Raw genomic sequence first — 20551 nt, forward strand, 5'->3', positions numbered from 1 at the left:
CATTTCAAGGGAAAGTGAACCCGTTGGGCATCTCAAAATCCGTTAATAGCGAAGACACTTAATAATCAGCAAACAAAAAAGAGGCTCCTAATTTATTTGCCCAATGATCTTAAATGTCCCTTTATTGGAAACCAGAATTTCCTCTCCATAATTTCCTCGAATCAAATAGACATAGAATTTCCTCAGAAACTGAAACCATTAGACGCTTAAAAAATTCCCCTATAAAGAAAATATATCGTAATCAACAAACAAACAAAAGGCGAAAAGGTTTCTGGCACATTCCTATACTGATCTTAAATTTCCTTGGAATAAAACCTTTCCAAGTTGGTTTTGAAACAGGAGGAAACTTCCATTTCAAGGGAAAGTGAACCCGTTGGGCATCTCAAAATCCGTTTATAGCGAAGACACTTAATAATCAGCAAACAAACAAGAGGCCAAGGCTTCTAATTTATTTGCCCAATGATCTTAAATTTCCCTGGACTTGGGGGCCTGGAACCATAATTTCCTCTCCGTAATCCCGGCCGATGTAAACACAGTCTGGAAACTTTCCATTGGTCCGGGGACCGGAGATAACGGCGAAGTGGGGCGCAGAGATGGCAGAGAAGTGGAAATATAAGGGGGATTTTCTTTGTCGAGGCTCCACTGTAGTCTAAATTTATTAAACAATTATTGGACATTTTTTGTGTTGGCTGTGTTTTATTTATTATGCTCTCCCCCACGGCCGGAGAGAGAGGCGGCGATCGCCAAAGAGAGAGAGGCCGCGAGAGCGTGGCAGAGAGAGGCGCTGATAAAGCGGGGGCAACAACAACAGCAAACAAATACAGTGCGAATTATCAGTGGACTGCGTGATATGATTATCAAAAGGTTTCCCATGTTGTTGTTGTCGCCCCGGCTGCTGGCAACGGCATTTCTTCGCATACATACAGACACGCACAGAGGCGCGCACATAGATTAGGGCGTACGTATATATGGACAGACACACGCACATTCCAACACCTGCGAATTCGGAACGGTTTATTCATCCAGTCCGCGCCACACATACATATATAATTAAGACGTTTCCAACGTGCTTGATAGCGCCAAAAAAAACCGAAAACAAATCTCAAATAACTAAAAAAATATTTAAATCATTTATAGTATTAAATGCTATAAATGATTATTCAAGTGCGTAAATCAATAAAATAAATTATTTTAGTGCCAGCTTAACGACATTTAATGATCTTATAAGAAAATGGAACCCCAATATGCAATTCTTATTTATTTGGTTTGTCAACTATAGTTTATAAGAAATCTCGGTGTTATTAGCAATTACAAAAAAAATTTAATTTAAAATAATATTCTTTGTATAATTTATAATCATTAATTAACTAAATTTAAGCAGATTGATTGTATAACTGTTATATTATCCTAAATGTCTTCATTTCACTTTAATATTGTCTTTTAAAAAGGAATACATTTGATTTTTATATTTTAAAGCCAAAATCCAAGAAAATATATAATTTCAACATAGTTTCATATAATAATTTACCATTCACAGGAACTTTCTCAATAAAATCATTTCCTGTGCCTTAAAGTAGGCAATATTTTTGGTTGGGTCCTTTCCTATTTTCTGGTTTCTTCGAGTAGTAAGTCATAGTATTTAAATCACAAGTTAAGTAATGCGCTTCTTAATTTCCTATTATAACCTTTCATTTTTTCAAGTATTTTCTTGTATTTTTTCCCACTTCCAATTCTTTCTTTTCGTCCCACAGCATCGTTCCAACAATGGAATAATGAGACACTTTTAAAGACGCACTAGCGTAGAAACTATTTTTGAGGGGGGGAACTAATTGGTCATTTGCTAAATTGGATAATAAATATATTTTTGATATGAAAAATTAACTTCATAAAAACTTTTTTTTGATTTTAATTTCAATAGAAATTATAATAAATATTCATTTTGAAGAAACTATTTTTAAGAGGGTACTAATAAATATATAGGAATTTATTTTGTAAGTAAATCGGATAATAAAAATTAAATTAGCTATATAACAAGAGTTAAGAGGGTTAGGGTTACTAATAAAAATTTATTCGGGACTTGTGAAACATTAATTTCAATGAAAACTAATATTAATATGAATTTCACAAAAATTTTGTCAAGCTGTTATACAGATCTTTCGGAAATTTCAATATTGTAAAGTTCATAGCGTCAAACTGTGGGGTGGAATTCATATTGTTTTATATGTAATATTATTTTTCTAGTTGTTTTTTGTATTTTCGTATCCTTTTCTTAAACATTTAAGGAATAGTGTGCCCCAGAGGGGGGTTATCAACCCTTTGTGTAATATATGTATGTAAAAATTACAATTTCCACGATGGAAACGCATTCTTTTGATAAGTAGGCATTACCTGCTTAAAAAGAAGTGATAATTCCGGTGCAATTTCCAGCTGTTCATGGAAAGGAGAAACCCCTTTTTCAACTCCCACACTTCTCTTAAATATTAAATAATTAACTATTCCAGCATGGGAACTGATTCACATGAGAAGTAACCGTTACCTGCTTAAAAAGAAGTGGTAATTCCGATGCCTTTCCAGCTGTTCCTTGGAAGGGGTCCGTTGGCCCCTGGAGCCCCCTTCGCGTATTTTATATTAATTAATTACCACTTCCACGATGGAAACGCATTCCTTGGCCTGCGTAGAAGTGACAATTCCGGCACCCTTGCAGCTATTCCTTGGAAGCGGTCCGTTAGCCCCCGCGCTGCGCCACTGCCTCTCGCACACACACACGCACTCCTGGAAGGCGAGCAACTCCCACAGTTCACTTTCATTGATAAACTCGCAGCCGCTCTTCCTCTTCGCCATGCAAATCCAATTGCCCGCTACTTACTTTATTTATTTATTTCCCTCGCTGTGTGTGTGTGTGACATCAATCAGCGTCGCTGCCGCTGCCGCTGCCGATGCCGATGCCGCTGCTGTATTATTTATTCCTCTCCTTTCTGCTGCTCGACAATTGAAGCTAACCAACATTAAACTACAACTTCCTCACCCACACAAGCACAGGCGCACGCACACGCACACGCACACGCACACTGCGCGATCTTGGCATGCACTTCCAACAAAAACAACAAAAATGCGTATTTAAGCAGAACACTTTAAAACGAAATCAATTTGATTGATTGGCTCATTGGACGAGTAGGAACGCTTTATTATCCGATTCAGCGCGATCGCCAGCACTCTATTCACCTTATTATTCAATTAAACAATTGACGCCGGTGGCAGTTGCGATTTGATTGCTTGTTTTCTGTGTTTTTGATTCCGGCGCGGTGCCCAGCCGCTTTTTTCGCTCCGCGCGCACGTCTTTTCGCGTTGCCGATCGGAAAAAAAAAACATCGAAAAAACATGGAAAAGCTACTACACTCGCGCGAAATTCTGCGCTCGACGTAAGCGCACGTAGGCGATCGTAAGGCGACGCAAGCGAACGTGGGCCAGCGTAAGTGGCACTGTTGGAGGTTAGCAGCGCTGTTGCGATGCACCGCTGCCCTCCCCTGCCGCTGCTCTGCCGCTGTTAGGTTTCGCTGCACCCTAACAGCGCTGTTAAGATGCAAGATTTCTGCTCGCGCTCGGCTTGACGTAAGCAAACGTAGGCCAGAGAACGGGAGAATGAAAATTAAAATGAAAATAAGCTTGCCCGCGCTAATATGATACTCGCTCTTCGCCTCTCTTTCGCATGCTCTTTGCTCATTCAGCGAGAGAGCAGATAAAAAATATTTTAAAAAATTAAAAATTTGTATTTTTAACATATTGCCAAAAATAGTTAACTTAAAAAAAAATGAAAAAAATGTTGCACAACAAAGGCACAAAAAACAATTTACTTTTATTTTTACAATTTATTAATTGCTTTTAAAGATAGAAAATAAATATAATATTAAAATTCCAATTCCCATATAGACTTTTTTAAATTTGTTATTAACCATTTAATGTCCTCCATAAATGGGTATTATTTTAAATAAATAAATTAACATGTTTGTTTTTGTATAATTTTAGAATTAAAAATAAAATAAATAGAAAAAAATATCACAGAAAATATCAAATAAAATACCAAAAAATATTAAAAAAAAAGCTTCAAAAAAGCTGAACAATTGAAAGTAGAAATAGAAAATAAATATATTTATAAAAAAAATATTGTATTAAACTTGCAAGGTTCTTAAATACTTTAAAGACACAATTCTTATTTCTTAATTTGTTATTCCTATATATTATATTCCATATTTTCTTATTTAAAGTTGTAACTGATTAAAACTCTATTTTTAACTATTCGAATATGTTTACTATTGTTTTTTGTAATTTTTTCCAATTTACTTAAAAAATAATAGAAAAATACAGATAATGGTTTAAAAAGAGCAAAACATTTTTGATTTATTTGCATTTTATTTAATTAATTTGTTGTTTTATATTTTTTTTTGTTTTTGTTTTCCCACTAAAAATATTTCGTTCTATTTTGTTGAAAAGAAAATGACAGTAAAAATTCAATTAAGTGTAGTTCTGAATGATAATAAATTTTTTGTAAACTTTTATCAATTACTATTTAATTATTTTTATTTTATGGCTAACTATTTTTTTTAAAAGCACTACTTTGTGATTTAATATTTTTGTTGGATATGGAAATTTTAGTTAAGTTAGGTGTGTCAAACTACTATGGTAATATTTAATTCCATACTTTTTAGGGGCCAAAAAAAAGATTTTTAATGAATTTTGCAATATAATTTTTAATTTATTTTTATTTATATATATTATTTTAGCAAAGTTTTCATAATGAAAACTCAAATTTCGTAAATGCAATTTGAAACCGTTTCCTAAATATTTAATTGCATACTTTTCAGTGGCCAAAAAAAAAATGTAAATTCACATGTAAATTTAGCTGAAAACCTGGAATTTCTCTGTACGTACTTGCCAAATTTTGAACTTAAGTTGATGTAAATATTACAATTTATAATAGTAATTTTTAATTGCATACTTTTCAGTTAACTGCTGAAAACCTGGAATTTGGTAATATACTGTGCTAACTATCTGAATGCAGCTTGTACTTACCAAATTTTGATCTTAAAATGATGTAAATATCACAACTTATAATAGTAATTTTCAATTGCATACTTTTCAGTGGCCAGGAAATGTAAATTCAACAATTTAATAACACAATTTATAATAGTAATTTTAATTGCATACTTTTCAGTGGCCAAAAAATGTGAATTCGTCCATTAACTGCTGAAACCTGGAATTTGCTAGTGAACTGCGCACACTACCTGAACTTGGGCGGGTGGAGCAGCATGTGCTGCATCCTGCCGTACCAGGTCTGCTCCACGGGCGGCACGACGACGGGCAGCTGGAGCAGGTCGCCGCGCGCGAAGCGGACGGTGCGGAAGGAGCGGCGCTGCCAGTGGCTGGCCCTCACGATGACGGGGTGCGCCGGGTGCTCCTCCGCGCCCGCAGCCGGGGCCCCGGAGCCCTGGCTGCCCAGGTGGCGGGACACCAGCGACTGGGCCCGCGAGAAGCCCAGCGGGGCCAGGCCGAGCTCCACCTCGCGCACCCGGGACAGCAGGTGGCGCGTGGAGCCCAGGCACTGCTCGTGCGCCGCCGTGATCTCGTCCAGCGCCCGCCTCTTGAACTCCACGTACTCCAGGCGCGACTGGGTGCGGCCCAGGATCTTCCTGTAGGCCTCCTTGAGGTGGCGCCCCATCGCGAAGAGCTCCCGCCAGCTGGCGTACAGATCCCGAGCACAGCGGTAGCGCTGCAGGCACTTGCCCGCCTCCAGCTGCTTGGTCAGGTGGAAGGAGAGCACGCGCTCGTGCTGCTGGCGGCAGGTGACCAGGTCCGCCTGCTGGCGCGAGTACAGCCGGTCCAGGGCCAGGATGCGGCCGTGGCCCAGCTCCGAGCAGCGGAGGAGGGCGTCCAGCTGGCGGCGAATGCGCAGGTGGTTCAGCTGCAGGTCCCTGATGCTCGGCTCCCGGCTGCCGTTCAGGATCAGCCAGCGGGCGTCCTCCGGCTCCAGGCCCACCGCCTGCGCCTCGTCCGCCGGCGGGACGAGCTCGTAGGGATCGACGGCCAGGCGGGCCTGCATCTCGTCCAGGCTGCGGTTCATCGCCCCCATCTCGCGCTTCATCTCCTCCCAGGGAATCTCCTGGACGACCGCCGGCTGCTCCTCGCCCTCCTCCTCCTCCTCCGCCTCCTCGTCCTCCGTGTCCCCGGTGTCCCCGGTGTCCTCCCAGTGGTCCACTTCCGGTCCGCAGTCGCGGTTGAACACCCGGTCCTTCCGCTCCCGCACGGTTTGCACATGTTTCTTCATGTCTGGACTTGCAGGAAATTGTCAAATCTCTTTGGAGAACGTGTTTCCTGGGATATAAACTACAAAAGATGTGATGGATGAGTACTAAGGGTTTTTTGAAAGCCTACTGATGGTTCATAAAAACTTCTGGTACCAAAAAATTGTATTTCTTAACAAAAATGTTTAATGAAAACAATATATATTAATCACAAATATTTTATATACGATTTTGAAATACCATTTTTATTTAGGAAGATTTTTGTTATCATATATAAACCATTATACAACACTATAGTTAATCTGAGAAAAAGGTCACACTAATATTCTAATACAAAAAACCATAATAAATCCAGTGATTTAATAATCTGTTTATAGAGTAAAAAGCTTTTTAATTACAAAACACTTTATTAAAAATTCAAATCAATGAAAAAAATGTTTGTTCCTATTTGGGAAGATCTTATTTTATCATATATAAACCATTTTACAACACTATAATTAATCTGAGAAGATATTCAAGTACAAAAAACCTTAAAAAAGCCAATAATGCTATAATCAATTTTTAATTACAAAACAATTTATTAAAAATGCATACCCATTAAATCATATTTATTCTTATTAGGAAGATTTTTTTTATCATATTTAAACCATTATACAACACTAAAATTAATCTTAGAAAAAGGTCATAAGATATTCAAGTTCAAAAAACCGAAATAAATCCAATGATTTTATATTCAATTTATAGAGTAAAAACAGTTTTAAGTACAAAACAATTTATTGAAAATTCATACACATTAAGTCATATTTATTCTTATTTAGGAATATTTTTTTTATCATATTAACCATTACACAACACTAAAATTTTTCTTAGAAGAAATAAAAAACAATTTACTAAATAACAGGAATAAATCAAAGTAGTTCATATTAAATTAGAAAGAGCAGCTACGTTTTATTAAAAAAAATATAAAACATTAATATTTTAATTAATTCAAATTAAAACCCATTTTTTTCGTATTAAAGGAAAAATATAATCATTAATTTATAAAAAAAACGTTAAATTTTAAAAAAATTCCTTTTCTTAGTAGTTTTAAATTTCTATAAAAACGAAAATAAAAGTTTTGACATAAATTGAGTTTAAAATATAAATTAACATTTAATTTCCAAGAAAGTATGTTTAATGATAAAAAAATTAAATTAAAGAAAATAGAAATATTCCAAATTCTTATATATTTTTATACTTTTTTTTTAAAGTGAAAAAGGTGCCCAAAAATGTATAATTTCCTTGTTGTTTTTTTATCTTTAGATCACATAAGGAAATTCCAAAGCCAGATCCCTTTTCTCCCCTCATCTTCAATATTTAAGAAGTTTTTGTTAATAGATTTATTGTACCATTTTGCAAAAAAAAGATTAAACATAAGTCGGCATCCCTGACTACAGAGCTACGTGTTAAAGTGTTATTCCAGGTGGATACGGATGCCACGGATCCTGTCCAGACAAGGAGTCGCCATCCAGGAACATCTGCAAGCCGCCTTCCAAACTAAGCGCACTTAAGTGTGACCACTGGCACAAGGAGGGCTCCTCCTCCTAGTCCTTGAACTTGCCCAGCACGATGTCCTTGTAGAAGGGCACGCAGTTCATGCGCACGTTGAGCCGCGCGCACAGCAGGAAAATGCCCGAGAGCTTGCGGTGGATGGAGTAGATCTCCTCGGGCGGCGGGCACAGGCGGTGCGCCACCATGGTGGGCACCAGGGCGGCCAGCCGCTCCGTGGTGTTCTGCCTGCCGAAGTCGAAGTCGCCGTCGTAGCGGAAGATCTCGCCCAGTATCATCACGGCGTCCACGTGGGCCTGCTCCATCTGCCTGGTCTCGTAGCCGGTGAGGAAGCCCATCTCGCGGGACATCTCCAGCACGCCCTGGCGGTTGTTCTCGGCGGCGCTCATGATCACCTGCCGGTAGTTGCGGATGAACTCGTGCCGGTAGAAGCGCGTCGAGCCGAAGTCGATCAGCATGAGCCGGCGACTGGGCGCGTCGTACAGGAAGTTGGACCAGTTGGGGTCCGTCTGCATGCACTCGATCTCGAAGAGCTCGCGCAGGCAGAGCTTCAGCACGGAGGCGGCTATGTGGGCGCGGTGCTCGTAGCTGCAAGGGATCGGCTTTAGTACAGGGAAAGGTATCGGTCAATCCGCTCACCTCAAGTCGAAGCACTTGTCCAGGGGCACGCCGGGCACCAGCTCGGTGGTCAGCACACTGGAGGTGGTCAGGTCGCGCACCACGCGCGGCACATAGTACTCCGGATAGGGGGCGATCATCTCGCGGAACTTCTCCGTGTACTCCGCCTCGCGATCGTAGTCCACCTCCCACTGCAGCTCGCGCTTGGCCACGCGCACCACGTTGTCGATGAAGAAGCCCTGCGGAAAGACGTCCCACACCTTGAGCATGCCCACCAGGTTGTCGATGTCGCTCTCGATGCTCTGCGCCACGCCCGGGTACTGGATCTTGATGGCCACCTGCATGCCATCGCTCAGGGTGGCCCGGTGCACCTGGCCAATGGAGGCGGCCGCAAAGGGCTTCTCCTCGAAGCTGCTCAGCCGCTGGCGCCAGTCGGCGCCCAGCTGGGTGTTCATCACCCGCTCCACCTGCCAGTCGGGCATGTAGTCGGCCGCCTGGCGCACGCGCTCGAACGCCTTGGCCAGCTGCGGCGACACCACGCTCGAGTCCTGGATGCTCAGTATCTGGCCGATCTTCAGGGCAGCGCCGCGCACCTTGCACAGCGTGTCCACGATGCGCTCCGCATTGGCGGGACTGAGCAGGGCCTCGCGCATGCTGGTGGAGCCGCCCAGGCCCAGGGCGCCCTTGGTCAGCTCGTTGAGCGTGCCCAGGCCCAGGCCGGCGAAGAGGCCGCCAAAGGAGGCCATGCGGCCGATGCGCGACGAGGGCACCTTGCGCTGCTTGGCCACTTTGCTCAGCTCCGGCACGTCTATGCCCGGCTGCGGCGACCTCTGCCTGACCTCCGTGTCCGGCTCGTCCTGCGCCTTGGCCCCCGCCACAAAGCGCAGCACATTGTTCACATACTCCGTGTCCTGGGTGATGATGCCTGGGTCCACCTGGTCAGCCTTCCCCTTCTGCGACATACTTTGGCTGCTCCTGGTGGCGGCGGTGCGCAGGCTCACGCTGCGATCCTTGTTCCTGCGCGAGAGTATCTCCTCGAACTCCTGCAGCGTGATGGAGGATATGTCCAGGTTGGCCGCGTCCCAGTTGACTGGATTTTGCCCTGTGGCTGCGGGTTTCCTGGCAGCACTGGCGGTTGAAGGAGCTTCCGCGGTGCTGGGCTCCTCGCGGGCACCCTTGATTCTAGTCTCCAGCAGCGAGCAGATGCCCTTGGCCACCACGTAGCCGCGTTCGCCGGTTTCTTGCAGGGATTGCTGCAGTCTCTTCAGCTCCTCGGCGGGGTTTTTGCCGCAGTTCCTGACCAGCTGCGAGGTGTGCGCGGCATTCTCGGCGAGCAGCTCGCGAATGCTCGAGTTGCTCCACAGATGGCGGCCGTGGGCGAGCTGCTCGCGCCCACACGCCTCCACCAGAATGCGCAGTCCCCGCAGCAGCGCCGCCGCTTCTTGGGCGGATCGCGACATCGCCGCCGGGGAAATACTGGTTTGCTGAGCGCTCGCGTGGGTGATTCACTGGCGGCCTCGTCTCGGTGCCTCCGAGTCGCCGGATTACGTAAATAGCGCACGGATCCCGCGGAGAGTGGGCCACAAACGAGCAGCGGCGCAATGTTGTGAAGTGCGGCGAAATCAGCTGCGCAATCAGCTGAGCGAGCGGCGGAGTGCTGCCAGTCTGGAGTTTTTGGCTAGGGTGGTGATGAGCTATGGGCTATTTGAAGCCATTTCTAGCTACTGAACGCTGGTAGTTTACCAATTAATAGCTACTTCTGTCTATTTTTTAGCTGAGCGAGCAGCGGACTGCTGCCACTCTGGAGTTTTTGGCTAGGGTAGTGATGAGCTCACCACGGCTATTTGAGGCCATTTCTAGCTACTGAACGCTGGTAGTTTACTAATTTTTAGCTACTTCTATCTGTTTTATAGCTAACGTCCAGCTGAGTGATGCCAGTCTGGAGTTTTTAGCTGGTGTAGTGATCAGCTTTTGGCTTTTTGAGTTTACCAATTTCTAGCTGCTTTTGTCTGGTTTATAGCTAACCGACCAGCGTAGTGCTGCCATTCTGGACTTTTTGGCTGGGTAAGCACTGCCCGCCTTGGCAATTTCATGCTATTTTCAGCTTTTTTACAAATGACCCAGCTTGGCCATTCTGAAGTTTTTGGCAAGAAGAGAGCTGCTCCCTGGCCATTTCCAGCTTTTTCAGCTGTTTTACAGCTGATTGCGTGCTGCCATTCTGGAGTTTTTATCAATATAAGTGAATTTGGCTTTCAGCTATTTCCAGCTGACAGTACTAATCTCTAGCTATTGAATGCTGTTGTGTGATACTTTATCAAAAACAGTGCTGCCAAATTTAAGTAATTAATAGCCATTTAAAAGCCAACTTAGTGCTGCCAACTAATTTTATGAATGACAGTGCTGGGTTTTTTAAGATTTCAAACTATTTAACGTTTTAATGCTGCTGTGATGAAAGTATCACTAATAAAATTATACTTTTGGCTATTTTGTTAGCAATTTCTAGCTATTAAACAATTGATTGCTGCACTTCTAGATTTTTAATATCTGTCCTTTTCAAGCTGATTCTAGCTACTTAACGCTAAATTAAAGTCGTGCTTAACCTTGTATTAAAAGTAGAGCTGTCTCTTCAGCAATTTCAAATTTTTAGCTTTTTTTTAAATAAATACCTAACTTATTTCTTTTAATTCGTGTTATTGATTCTTATGTAACGTAATCTTAACAAAATTATTAAAAACAAAAATGTTTTTAAATTGTTAAAACAATATATAATTTTTTCTTTATTATTTGAATGGCCTTAAAATTTAAAAAACACAAAGTTATATAAATATGTTTGCTCCAATATATTTCTGTGGTGTATTTAAACTAGTTATTTAAGTTAGTTTATAGTGTATTTTAAATACCTATAAGAACAAAAATTCAGCTATTTCTGAAGGTTAAACAAAAAATGGAAAATAAGTACAAAGAAAGTAAGCCTAAATCTGGTTTTTTCGGCATTTGGATGGGTTTTTTCGTTTCTTTGGCTTTCCAAAACCACTAAAGTAGATCCCAAACGCACCCCCGCACTCGAGCCCACGCCACAAAGACAGTGAGCCCTGCTTGGGTGGTCCGATGACAGAGCCCACGTTTATTCGGCAGCCTAGCTTAGGTCGTAAAAAGTATTATTAGATTAAGTTTGTGTACCGAAAACCAATCATCACACGCGAATATACATATCCCCTATATACAGTTTGTGACTAACTAGAGTTTAAGCTATACAATTGCACTACAGCCGTGCGACAGGCACTGCGATTTGCCCGGGGACCCGAGTCCCAGGCGCCCTACTTCCTGGGCAGGCGGCCAGCACGCTCCAGGGCGGGGTCCTCCAGCTCCCAGGCGGGCCGAAAGCCGCCCGGGTCGCAGGAGCAGGCCGGTTGGGAGCCGGAATCACAGGCGCACTGCGCGTCGGGGCGTCGGAGGTGCGGGTTGGGAATCGTGTTGGAGCGGCTGCCGAGCGAGGTGTAGCCCCGGTCGTACAGGCTGCAGTAGGGCACCGCGTTCAGGTGGATGTAGTGCCAGACGTCGTGGTAGCTCCACTCCAGCAGCGGGTTCAGACGCATCATCGGCGGCCAGTCGTTGTCCGTGGGCTGCGAAGGTAAGAACAATCATGTTTTTAAAAAAGATTTAAATAAGCTTACTTCAACTAAAATGAATTTTTTTTATAATAAAATAAAGTGGAAGAAGGAACACCATGTTTTAAATGCAATTTAAAACTATTTTAACTAAGCTATATTAAAATATAATGGTTTTAGTTGAGAATAAAAAAATTGGAAGGAACATCACCTTTTAAATTAATTTTAAATATTTCAAACTCTTAAAACAAAAATGTAAGGGAAAATAACGTTTAATTTAAATAACTTGAAATCCTTTTAAATGAAAATAAAATTATTTTCGATAACAATTAATAAAGTGGTTATTACTTTTTAAATTTGATTTAAAATATTTGTAATTCATTTAAATTAAAATTAATTTTTTTGTTAAATAATAGGAAAGCGTTTCTCTTCAATAAAATATTCTGATTTTTGTGGGTTACGGAATGGTTGGATTACAAAATTAAAAAAATATTTATAGTATTTTTAAAGCAATAAGAATTTTTTTTTCTTTAGTCTGCTAGATTTTTTTTAATTATTATGCCTAAAACCAAAAATGTAATAAAATATATTCCTCTACAAAAAAATATTTTTTGAGAGCATAAAACCTTTTAAAAATATAATTATTCAAAATATCGTCTTTTCTAGCTAATATTGTATTATGCAAATTTTTAAAAATATTATAATAAATAACTTTATATTACAAACTATAAATCAGGCTAGCCTAATGGAAAAAGTAGTAGTTTTTTATACAGTATTTGATATACCAAGAGATCGTTATATCAACTATAAGGCTTCTTTCAAACTTTTTAATTAAAAAATCTATTGTTTATAGCCAATTTCCCCACGCAAAACTGCATTTCTTGATGACCCACAATAAAGTGATTAACCTTGGGAGGTTCTCAGCAATCAGTTTGTACAAAAACGATTATAAGGCAGAAATGTTGTAATCAAAAATGCGGTTAAATAGTTTTTGTATGAGATAGCTGAGCTGATTTTACGTGCCAGATAGGCCATAGACCACAGACCCTTGAAATTTGGTTATGAGTTCGCCCTTATCTGTGGCTGAGGGACGTCATATGCTAAAACCCATATTGATTTGGAGTGTGAAAAAGGAAATAGTCTGGATTTCCGGAGTGGGTTTATATTAATGCCCGCTACAGGGAGTTTGCTAGAGGTTTTACTATTTCTCACAGCATTTAAAGGGCTGTGGAGGCTATACTAACGTTTATGTGTATGATATAGTCCGGATTTCACCATAGATATTGCGAGTGTGGTTGAGATTACCAGCATATGGGCCTATCCATTATTATATTCAGGATATTGGGAATGCTTTTCCAGAATTTTCTAGATATTTGATTAATTTTATAGAGTATAAATCAACATATTAATTTTAAAGTTCTAACTATCTCTCTATTGTTCTTTTCTATAAGCTTATTTATATAAAAATACTCTGAATATAGTAAACCCGCTCATATAACTGCCTTCTACAGAGAACTTTCCAGATATTTGACTGTTTATCATTGAATATTAATGAATATACACATATATAAGATAAGATAAGGATATTATTAAGCTACTAATTTGGTTTACTATCTATCTATTTGGATATTCGAAATTGACTTCTATTACTGCCTTCCACATAGAGTGTTCTAGATATTTGCCTAGACTTCCTGAATATACATGGATTTGGACACCATATAGTGCCCATTTCACCACAGAACACACGAGAATAATCAGTTTAACCAGCACATGGTCCCTTCTACCACTCGAATCCACCAATTTGGATCTCGGCAAACACTGTGCGTCCTCACCTGCATGGGCGCCAGGTGCTGGCAGTAGGGGTCCGTGTTGCGGCTGCCCACGAAGACGGCCCGGATGCGCGGCATGTCGGCGGACATGTGGGTGAGGGCCTCCTTCAGCGAGCCCTCGTACTGCACCAGCTCCACGCGGTAGTTTCGCACGCAGCGCCCGACGAACTCGTCGATTTCGGCGAACGAGTCCCCGGACTTGATGTACAGCATGGGAATGTCGCCGCTGGAGATGTTCTCCTGGCGCAGGAAGCGCATGAGCAGGTCCAGCAGCACGGTGCAGTCCTTGCCGCCGTTGAAGCAGAAGATCAGCTCCTCGACGCCGTACAACTGCAGCGTGTGGCTGAAGAAGGCGAACGCCTGGCGCTGGCGCTCCTCGACGGCCAGCCGCTGCTGCGGCGTGATCTCCGGATGGCCGGGCGGCAGCACATGGCCCGCATCCTGGCCAGAGTTGGCCGACATGCTGCGCTGCTCCGCAAACAAATGCTTTTTGCTTAATGCCTTCGGCGTTGCTAGGCTGTCCCTCGGTGTTTGGCTGATTTGCCGGCACTGGCTCATGGTGCTCGGGGGGCGGGGCGGCGGCGGCAGGAGGCGTGGCCGGGGGCGGGCCAGCAGAAGCGATGACGTCACCAGCTGCTGAGTGGAAAGCGTTTTAGCAGGCTAACAGTGGCGGAGACTTTCGCCCGCCTGGCTGTGCGTGTGGCCGGGGCTGCTTTATGTAACCAACTTGGGCTGCGCGCGTGGTGAACGCCTCGGCGGCTGAAGTGCAACTGATTTGGCCTATCAGCCAGCCGCAAATTACATCACATTCGTGTGGCAAAAGTAAGCAAAAAATGGGAAAACCTGAGCCAAAACCTCGGCCACACACACACAGACGCAGGCGAACACATGGCGCTCACACACACGCGGGCACTTACGCTGGGCCAGCCGCGCATGTGTTGGTGGTTGCCGCGGCAGCTACTGGCGCACTTAACTATTTTCCGCAGCCACGTCGGGGTAATTATGCCATTTCCCTAATTGTTATTCCGCGCCAGTGGCTTTCCTCGCTTTCCTCGTTTTTTCGCCCTCAAACGCAACAACAACGGCGAACAACAAATGCTCGAAGCTTCGCGGGCTGTCGGAGCGTCAGCTGTGCGCGGGGAGCTATCGATAGCACGGGGTGAGCGCGGCAAAAAGCTGGATGTTCAAAAAAATAGCTAGAAATAACAGGGGTACTCAGCTAATAAAAATCGTTACCTCAACTAAAATAACATAAATATTAAAAAAATATAAATATATTTTATATATAATATATTTTTTTTCCCCCGGTGTGTTATCGATAGCACGGAGTGAGCGCGGCAAATAGCTGGATGTTCAAAAAAATAGCTAGAAATAACAGGGGTACTCAGCTAATAAAAAAAACTCAGCAGATAGGGGAACTCAGCTAATAGAAATATGTTACCCTAACTAAAATAACATAAATATAAAAAAAATATATATATATAAATACATTATGGAGTTCCCGGGAAACTATCGATAGCACGGGGTGGAGCGGCAAATAGCAGGATGTTCAAAAAAATAGCTAAAAATGATAGGGGAACTCAGCTAATAAAAATTGTTACCCCAACTAAAATAACATAAATATTAAAAAAATATATATATATAAATACATGATATAGTTCCCGGGGAGGTATCGATAGAACGGGGCGAGGGTGGCAAATAGCTGGATATTCAAAAAAATAACTAAAAACACTCAGCTAATAAAAATATGTTACAATAAGTAAAATAACATAAATATTTAAAACTATATAAATAAATTTATCATAGTACAAATAATAAGGGAAAATAATATTTATCCATTTAAGAGCTGTTAAGCTTATAAGTATTGAGTGCATACAAAATATAGGTTTTTTAAAAAATATTTCATAATATTCGTGTTTTTCTTTCTGTTGAAAGTATACTTTTAGCACCTAACACTTTATTTTTAAAATCCGTTTTTAAAAAACTAGTAGAAACAAATTATAAGCTGCTAAACTTTTAAAAATCCACAGAAGAAATCAAAATAAGTTATTTGAAAAATATTTGCAAACATTCCTGTTTTTCTTTCTGTTAGAAGAATATTTTTTAGAACCTAATACATTTTTTTAAAACCATTTGTAGAAAACAAGTATTAATACATTTAAGAGCTGCTAAGCCTATAAATATTGAGTGTAGAAATAAATATTAGTGTTTATTCTGTTTGAAGTATATTTTTAGTACCTACTACTTTTTTTTAAAACCATTATAAAAAAAAACAAAAACTAATCAATTTGAGAGCTGCTAAACCTACAAATACCAAGTGTAGAAATCAGGAAAAGTTATTTTATAAAAATTTCCAAATATTATTATTTTCTCTACCTTGGAACTATATTTTTAGTACCTTCTACTTTTCAAAACACTTTTGGATGATTTTTATAAGAAATTAATATGCACTGGTAATAAATAAATTAATATATATATATATATTAGAATAAAAATAATGAAGGTAAAAAACCAATTTTAAATAAAATAACAAAAATCAATAAAAATTAATTTTAGAATATTTTCCAATATTCTAGTTTGTTTCTGTTTTGTTGAAGTTCAATAACTACTTTTTTAAAACCCTTTGTCATTTTTATAAGAAGGTTAAAAAGTATCGTACAAATAAATGTAAATGTAAAAATTAAATTTTCAACCCAAAAAAATGTTAAATTTTTGTATATTATTTATTTTACAAATAACAAATTGGTGTTTGTGTGTTTAACAACAATAAAAAGCGCAGTAAAGTACGCTCTATACTCTATACATTTAATAAATGGGCACTGTCGGCGCTTCTCTGGGTGTGTTTTCTATCAATTCGTCCTTGTTTTTGTGGTTTTTACTCAGAAAATCACAAAAGTGCGATTTACCTGCTTATCAATGTGGTCCTTACAAAGTTTCGAATCAGTTTTAGCGAATAAAGAATAAATCCCATTTACATTCACTTATCTTAGACATAAATAACTATAATCTAAGTGTTTTGCCTAGAAGGTAGAAATATAATGGCCAGCAATTCACCGAGAATATAATTTGAAATGATTCCATAGATTTGAAATGGACAAATAGATTTTTTTATCATATAATTTGGTTTATCTTTTTATAGGCCTAACAGTTTTAGGTCCAGAAAGATTTTTGTCGTTGTTGTGCAAAATTTTTAACGTATTTTTCAAGAAATCCTGGTATTTTCTTCAGGTACCAGCTAATTGTCAGCTGCTTTGAACAGTGTGACCTTGCTTTCAATTGAAGCAAATTTGAATAAATGGTTTTTATCATTGTAGTGCTTATCACTGGACCACTTGTAAGGCAATTGTTTATGGGTAGATCCAACCGCAGTTAAAGATCTACATTATCCAGAATATTGTCGATGAGACCGACGACCTTCTGGCGAAATCGTCGGTTCTGCTTGCCGCTCATTTCCTTGAGGTACGGATGCAGGCTGATCAGAAAGGAGTAGTCGGCGTCCGGTGGCGCGGCAATGCCTCCCGATCCGGCGCCCAATCCTCCGGCTAAAGCTCCCAGGGCTGGCGTGGCCGGCGGTGGCGGTGGTGTGGTCACCTTGTGACTCAGGTGGTGGCTGCTGTTGCCCTTGAACCACTGCGACAGATCCGTCCAGTCCAGGTGGCTGCCCAGGGCGGCGGCGGGCACTGTGACCAGCGACTGATGGTTCACGCTCCTCTCCAGCTGCGGGCTCGTATTCGGATTCGCATTCTGGGCGGGCTGCTCCACTTTTATTGCCTGGAGGCGGAGCGGCAAGCAGGCGGTGGGTTGGTCTGGACTTGGATGAGCAGCCGTTTCCCTATCTCGTCCTGGGTGATGCAGCTCCTCCTCCTCCTCGGAAACCTGCACATCCAGCGGCATTTCGCTGTCGCTCTCTTTGGCCTCCTCGTCGTCCTCCTGCTGACTGGCATCCGCAGGGTAGCTGGGTGCAAGGGATGTGGCGTTGCCCGGTTTTCGGAGCACCATACCCGCAGTGGGACTGCCGGTGGTGGTGGGGGCCAGCGCAGGCAGCTGCTTGTGACAGGATCGCGACTTGGTGTAGGGAATGAGGAACTGCAGGTACTTGGACAGGTAGTATTTGCGCTTGCCGCGGCCCGTTTGTGTGCGCGCCAGCTTCAAGGATCGGAGGAAGCTGCTCCGGATCGTGCGCCACCTCTCGCGGCAGTTGCGCACTGGAAGAGTCAGGGGGAAATGGGTTAGTCGGGTGAACTAATATATTTTGCGGGTACAGCAAAGATATGTAATGTGTATATGATGCAAATTCTAAAATGCAAGCAATGCAAAGGGTGTTCAATATTTTATCAGACGTTTTTAAACCATTTAGGCAGACTTTTTGTGATAAAAATATTCCCTTTTTTTACATTTTCACACGCACGGTATTTATTTCAGGTACCAGCTGAGCAGTGTGACCTTGCTTTCAATTAAAGCAAATTATTTGACGATCGTTTAGAAACAACCCTTTATTTTTAAATCTAAATTTTTTCCTAGCTTTAGATAACATTTAAAATTAAAAAACTTAAACAAATTGTACTAATATGTATTTTTATAAAAAAAAAGAATTTTTAAATATACATAGGTCAGAAATGTAGAGAAAGGTTCAAATAAAGCTTTTTTTAATAATTTCATTTAACCTAATATATATAAATAAAAACAAGTGTTTAAATTGTGACAAATGAATGACAATTCTGTCAAATTTATTAACGTTTAAAAATTAATTTCATAAAAAAAAACAAAATCAATTGTTTTTTTACACAAAAAAATGATAGCACAAGTAGTTGTAATAAAAATAATCAGGTTTAATTTAATAATATTGTTCTAAAATATGAATAAAAGTTAAGCGTTTAAAAAAAAATGATCAGGTTTAGTTTAATAAATAATGAAATATGAATAAAAATTAGGCGTTTAAAAAATACACACAAAATTCAAACATATTCATAATTTGTTGTTTCTCCATTTATTTAGTAAAAAAACGTAGCAAACGTCCGTTAACAGCTATTTATAATTCTGAGTGCATTGCAGCAGTTTAATAAAAAATAAAATATGAATACAAATTATAAGTCAAAATAAATGACCAACATTTAAATTTATAATGTAATGTTTATATTTAGTAGAAAAAAATTCCCTTTACAGCAGTGCAAAAAATAAATAAAAACAGACGCCTAAAGAAATCAGTCAAATTTTAAATGTACGTTAAATGTACGTTTTATTCAATTAAAAAACATGAAAATTCCGTTAAAGGCTAGTTATTTCTCTGAATGCATTTTTGCAGTGGAGCGGCTTAATAAAAAATAAAATATGAATACAAATTAGACATTTAAAGAAGTAACCCAAAGTGCAAACATGTTCAGAATTTACGTTTCTTTTTTCATTCAGTTAAAGGGACGAAAATTCCTATTTATTTCTCCGAGTGTACTTGCGCAGTGCAGCAATTGCTGAGCAAAGGCAAATGACAACTGCAAAGGCAACTGTAAGCCGAACGGCAAACGCAAAGGCAGCAACAAATTGCAAGCAAAAACTGCGCGACACAGTGACACACCTACACAAACAGAGAGAAAAACAAAACAAAAAATCAGCGGAGGAGCAACAACAACATGCACTCGCGACCCATACCAGTGCAGAAAAGCTTGCATCATAGACACACACACACACGCACACGCGCGCACGGCGAAATGAGCACGCAATTGGCGGCGCAGAAGAAGAAGAGCGAGGCGGAAAGTGATTTGTTTTTCAGCCTTTCCCCGCCTTGCCACACCAATTTACCCGAGTCCTTGATCTCATTGGCCACCTGCTGCCAGGCCCGCTGCACCTCCTCCTTCTTGCTGTACCCCGGGTGGGTGTAGTTCCACAGGCAGGGCTGGTTCTCCACGAACTGCACGAACCGCACGTTGAACACGGGATCGTCCTTGCGGGCCATTGTGACCCAGCACATGCCTTCCGTCCCGCTCGCACGCTAACGGCAGGTCACACGCACACGCAGCCTCTGCTCTCCTTTGCTCTCCTCCTCCTCTTCCTCTTCTCCAGGGGCTCAGCCGAGGGGGGCCCGAGTAAGTGGGGGCGCCGAAAAAAGGGGTTCCCAAAAAAGAAAAGAGGGGGAAGCAGCAACAACTGCTCGCAGCGGCCGCGCAACCAAAACTGAGCGTAAAAAATCCCATTGCGCGCAAATTGCAAATTGCAAATAGCAACAAAAGCTGCAGCGCAAACACTTTATGCTGGCACAAAGCAGCAGCAACAACAAGTGGCAATAGATTTCGGGAGGGGGAGTCTAGCGACCAGCCAATACCCTGCACAGGAAAAACGATAGATAGGGTCTACAAAATCGAAAAAAAATAACACATTGTTTCCTTTCCCAAAAGAAGTTCTTCTTAAAAAACATTTTTCAGACTGTAAAAATAATAATCCTAAAAAATTAAGTGACTAATCAGAAGTCACCCCATTTTCTTCATATCAAGGCCAAGTAAACACTAAACAATTAACTTACATTTTTGTACTCTAAAAAAACTATAAACTAATAGATGTTGAATATTTGTATTATATAGATAACTATTTCAATGCTTATTAATTTTAATCCAACAATTTAAATGTGTGATGTGAGGCATTTGCTTTCAGTTTACTTTCTAAA

At 40.9% G+C, this 20551-nt stretch overlaps 5 protein-coding genes across 7 annotated transcripts in view; all 5 read right to left on the reverse strand.

The window, feature by feature from the left end:
- The window catches only part of LOC108033607 (high affinity cGMP-specific 3',5'-cyclic phosphodiesterase 9A), a 155323-nt gene extending 151965 nt beyond the window's left edge, over positions 1-3358 (reverse strand). The window contains exon 1 of the mRNA XM_017108008.3: positions 2537-3358. The gene's annotated coding sequence lies outside the window, so the exon portion shown is untranslated. The remainder of the gene's footprint in view (positions 1-2536) is intronic.
- Positions 3359-5150: 1792 nt separating this feature from the next.
- Positions 5151-6411, reverse strand: LOC108030065 (uncharacterized). Its single transcript, XM_017102705.3, has one exon. It carries the CDS (start codon positions 6317-6319, stop codon positions 5276-5278), a length of 1044 nt encoding a protein of 347 aa, XP_016958194.1. The 5' UTR covers positions 6320-6411; the 3' UTR covers positions 5151-5275.
- A 1249-nt stretch (positions 6412-7660) lies between these two features.
- On the reverse strand, positions 7661-10090 carry LOC108036339 (atypical kinase COQ8B, mitochondrial). The gene is made up of 2 exons (XM_017112386.3): positions 8484-10090; positions 7661-8432 (listed from the first exon to the last, which is right to left on the reverse strand). The coding sequence occupies exons 1-2, from the start codon at positions 9920-9922 to the stop codon at positions 7880-7882; spliced, it is 1992 nt and encodes a 663-aa protein (XP_016967875.1). The 5' UTR covers positions 9923-10090; the 3' UTR covers positions 7661-7879.
- Positions 10091-11287: 1197 nt separating this feature from the next.
- LOC108036375 (FAD synthase) lies at positions 11288-15042 on the reverse strand. Of its 3 annotated transcripts, none has more exons than XM_050890555.1 (3): positions 14874-15042; positions 13903-14532; positions 11288-12085 (listed from the first exon to the last, which is right to left on the reverse strand). In XM_050890555.1, exons 2-3 carry the CDS (start codon positions 14455-14457, stop codon positions 11780-11782), a joined length of 861 nt encoding a protein of 286 aa, XP_050746512.1. In that variant the 5' UTR covers positions 14458-14532; positions 14874-15042; the 3' UTR covers positions 11288-11779. The 3 variants fall into 3 exon arrangements, with proteins under 3 accessions (XP_050746512.1, XP_016967975.1, XP_016967966.1); XM_017112486.3 differs by having other exon boundaries at positions 14817-15042; XM_017112477.3 differs by having other exon boundaries at positions 13903-14535; positions 14817-15042.
- Positions 15043-16603: 1561 nt separating this feature from the next.
- LOC108036509 (uncharacterized) lies at positions 16604-20071 on the reverse strand. Its single transcript, XM_017112715.3, has 2 exons — positions 19693-20071; positions 16604-18104 (listed from the first exon to the last, which is right to left on the reverse strand). The coding sequence occupies exons 1-2, from the start codon at positions 19859-19861 to the stop codon at positions 17269-17271; spliced, it is 1005 nt and encodes a 334-aa protein (XP_016968204.1). The 5' UTR covers positions 19862-20071; the 3' UTR covers positions 16604-17268.
- Between the last annotated feature and the right edge of the window lie 480 nt (positions 20072-20551).

This window comes from Drosophila biarmipes, chromosome X (genome assembly GCF_025231255.1).
Source record: "Drosophila biarmipes strain raj3 chromosome X, RU_DBia_V1.1, whole genome shotgun sequence".
In the NCBI taxonomy this organism is placed as follows: domain Eukaryota; kingdom Metazoa; phylum Arthropoda; class Insecta; order Diptera; family Drosophilidae; genus Drosophila; species Drosophila biarmipes.

What these genes read in the sequence shown, in the direction of transcription:
- LOC108030065 (XM_017102705.3), bottom strand. Translation starts at nt 6,319, where the DNA reads ATGAAGAAACATGTGCAAACCGTGCGGGAGCGGAAGGACCGGGTGTTC.
- LOC108036339 (XM_017112386.3), bottom strand. Translation starts at nt 9,922, where the DNA reads ATGTCGCGATCCGCCCAAGAAGCGGCGGCGCTGCTGCGGGGACTGCGC. An exon ending in GACAAGTGCTTCGACTTGAG is followed by an intron (nt 8,433 to 8,483) that starts GTGAGCGGATTG and finishes GATCCCTTGCAG; the next exon opens with CTACGAGCACCGCGCCCACA.
- LOC108036375 (XM_017112477.3), bottom strand. An exon ending in AGCACCTGGCGCCCATGCAG is followed by an intron (nt 12,086 to 13,902) that starts GTGAGGACGCAC and finishes TTACCTTCGCAG; the next exon opens with CCCACGGACAACGACTGGCC.
- LOC108036509 (XM_017112715.3), bottom strand. Translation starts at nt 19,861, where the DNA reads ATGTGCTGGGTCACAATGGCCCGCAAGGACGATCCCGTGTTCAACGTG. An exon ending in CAATGAGATCAAGGACTCGG is followed by an intron (nt 18,105 to 19,692) that starts GTAAATTGGTGT and finishes TGACTCTTCCAG; the next exon opens with TGCGCAACTGCCGCGAGAGG.